A 1,132-nucleotide genomic window follows, 5' to 3' on the forward strand; every position below is an offset into this window, starting at 1 on the left:
ACCGAGACATTGCAGGCTCTTCTGAGCAAGTTGGGCCAACCCAGAGAAGATGGAGAAGGAAGAAAGAGCCAGAAAGACAGACTTGAGGAGGAAGGACAGGGAGGAGGAGGAGGAGGAGGAGGAGGAGGAGGAGGAGAAAGACAGAGAAAGGCACAGACAGGCGTCCAGGCTGACTGGTACCTGGAACACCAGCTGTTTAGAGTGTGCTCTCTCGGGCAGGCTGATCGCAGGAGCTTGTCTGTCTGTCTGTCTGTCTGCAGCTTCCTGCGAGGCACACAGGTTGGGGTGGGGTGTGTGGTTCCAGGCCCCTGATTCACAGCCTGAGATCTGGCCCCCAGCCTCCAGGATATGCCCCCCCACACCCCCTGGGAGAGGCCGTGGGAGGGGCCCGGTGCTCACTAGGCCACTAAGGGCAGGGTTGGGAAGAGGGGCGCCCCTGGCCTGGGGATCCAGGGAGGCCAGGCTTCAGGGTCCTGCCAAGCAAGGAGGAGGAGCTGCGAAGCAAAGGAGCCTGGATGCGAGGTCTCCGGACAAACCCTGGCACCGCCCCCACAGCTAGGATCCCAGGGACCTGGTGAGCTCTCCACTCCACCAGGAACTGGGGTGACCATCCCTGGAGCATGCCACGCCCCTCCCCGGGCCCATGTGTGCCCACTCCTGAGAGCCCTGGGCTGGATGGAGAAGATCCCTCCTGCTCCTGGCAGGGTACCTGGGCAGGTAAGCCCCACCCCACCCCAACTGACCACACCCTGCTGATGCCAAGACCAGAACTCCCCCACAGGGAGGCTGCAGCGATTCCAGACAAGCCCTGTCATTCTGGTTGATGGACCGGTGGAGGGCGGAGTGACGGAGGGGGGCAGGAAAATGACCAGGTGCAGGTGGGCGGGAGAAAGCAGCTCACACTCACCCTGAAGTGGGTAACTGTGGTGGGGGGGGCTCTGGTCTGAGCAGCTCCTCCCCCATCCTTCGAGGGGAAGGCGTCTGTCCAAACACATCCAAGTTGTCCGCAGGCCCCGCGGGGCCCAGAGGAGGGGAGGGGTAGCCCGTGGCCAGAGTGGTGAAGCCCACGGCGGGCCGGTAGCTGGGGCTCCCGCTGCGGCTGCTCTGGGACGGGGAGCCCGTGGACGGCGTG

General features: G+C 64.2%; 1 protein-coding gene across 1 annotated transcript in view; it reads right to left on the reverse strand.

Annotated features, from left to right (window-relative positions):
• IGSF9B (immunoglobulin superfamily, member 9B) overlaps positions 1 to 1,132 on the reverse strand; it is a gene marked incomplete at its 5' end in the record, with an annotated part of 58,037 nt that overhangs the window by 29,641 nt on the left and 27,264 nt on the right. The window contains one exon of the mRNA XM_014543650.1: positions 908 to 1,127. Within this exon, the coding sequence (XP_014399136.1) occupies positions 908 to 1,127 (220 nt within the window). The remainder of the gene's footprint in view (positions 1 to 907; positions 1,128 to 1,132) is intronic.

The sequence above is a fragment of the Myotis brandtii genome, unplaced genomic scaffold (genome assembly GCF_000412655.1).
Source record: "Myotis brandtii unplaced genomic scaffold, ASM41265v1 scaffold3301, whole genome shotgun sequence".
Classification (NCBI taxonomy): domain Eukaryota; kingdom Metazoa; phylum Chordata; class Mammalia; order Chiroptera; family Vespertilionidae; genus Myotis; species Myotis brandtii.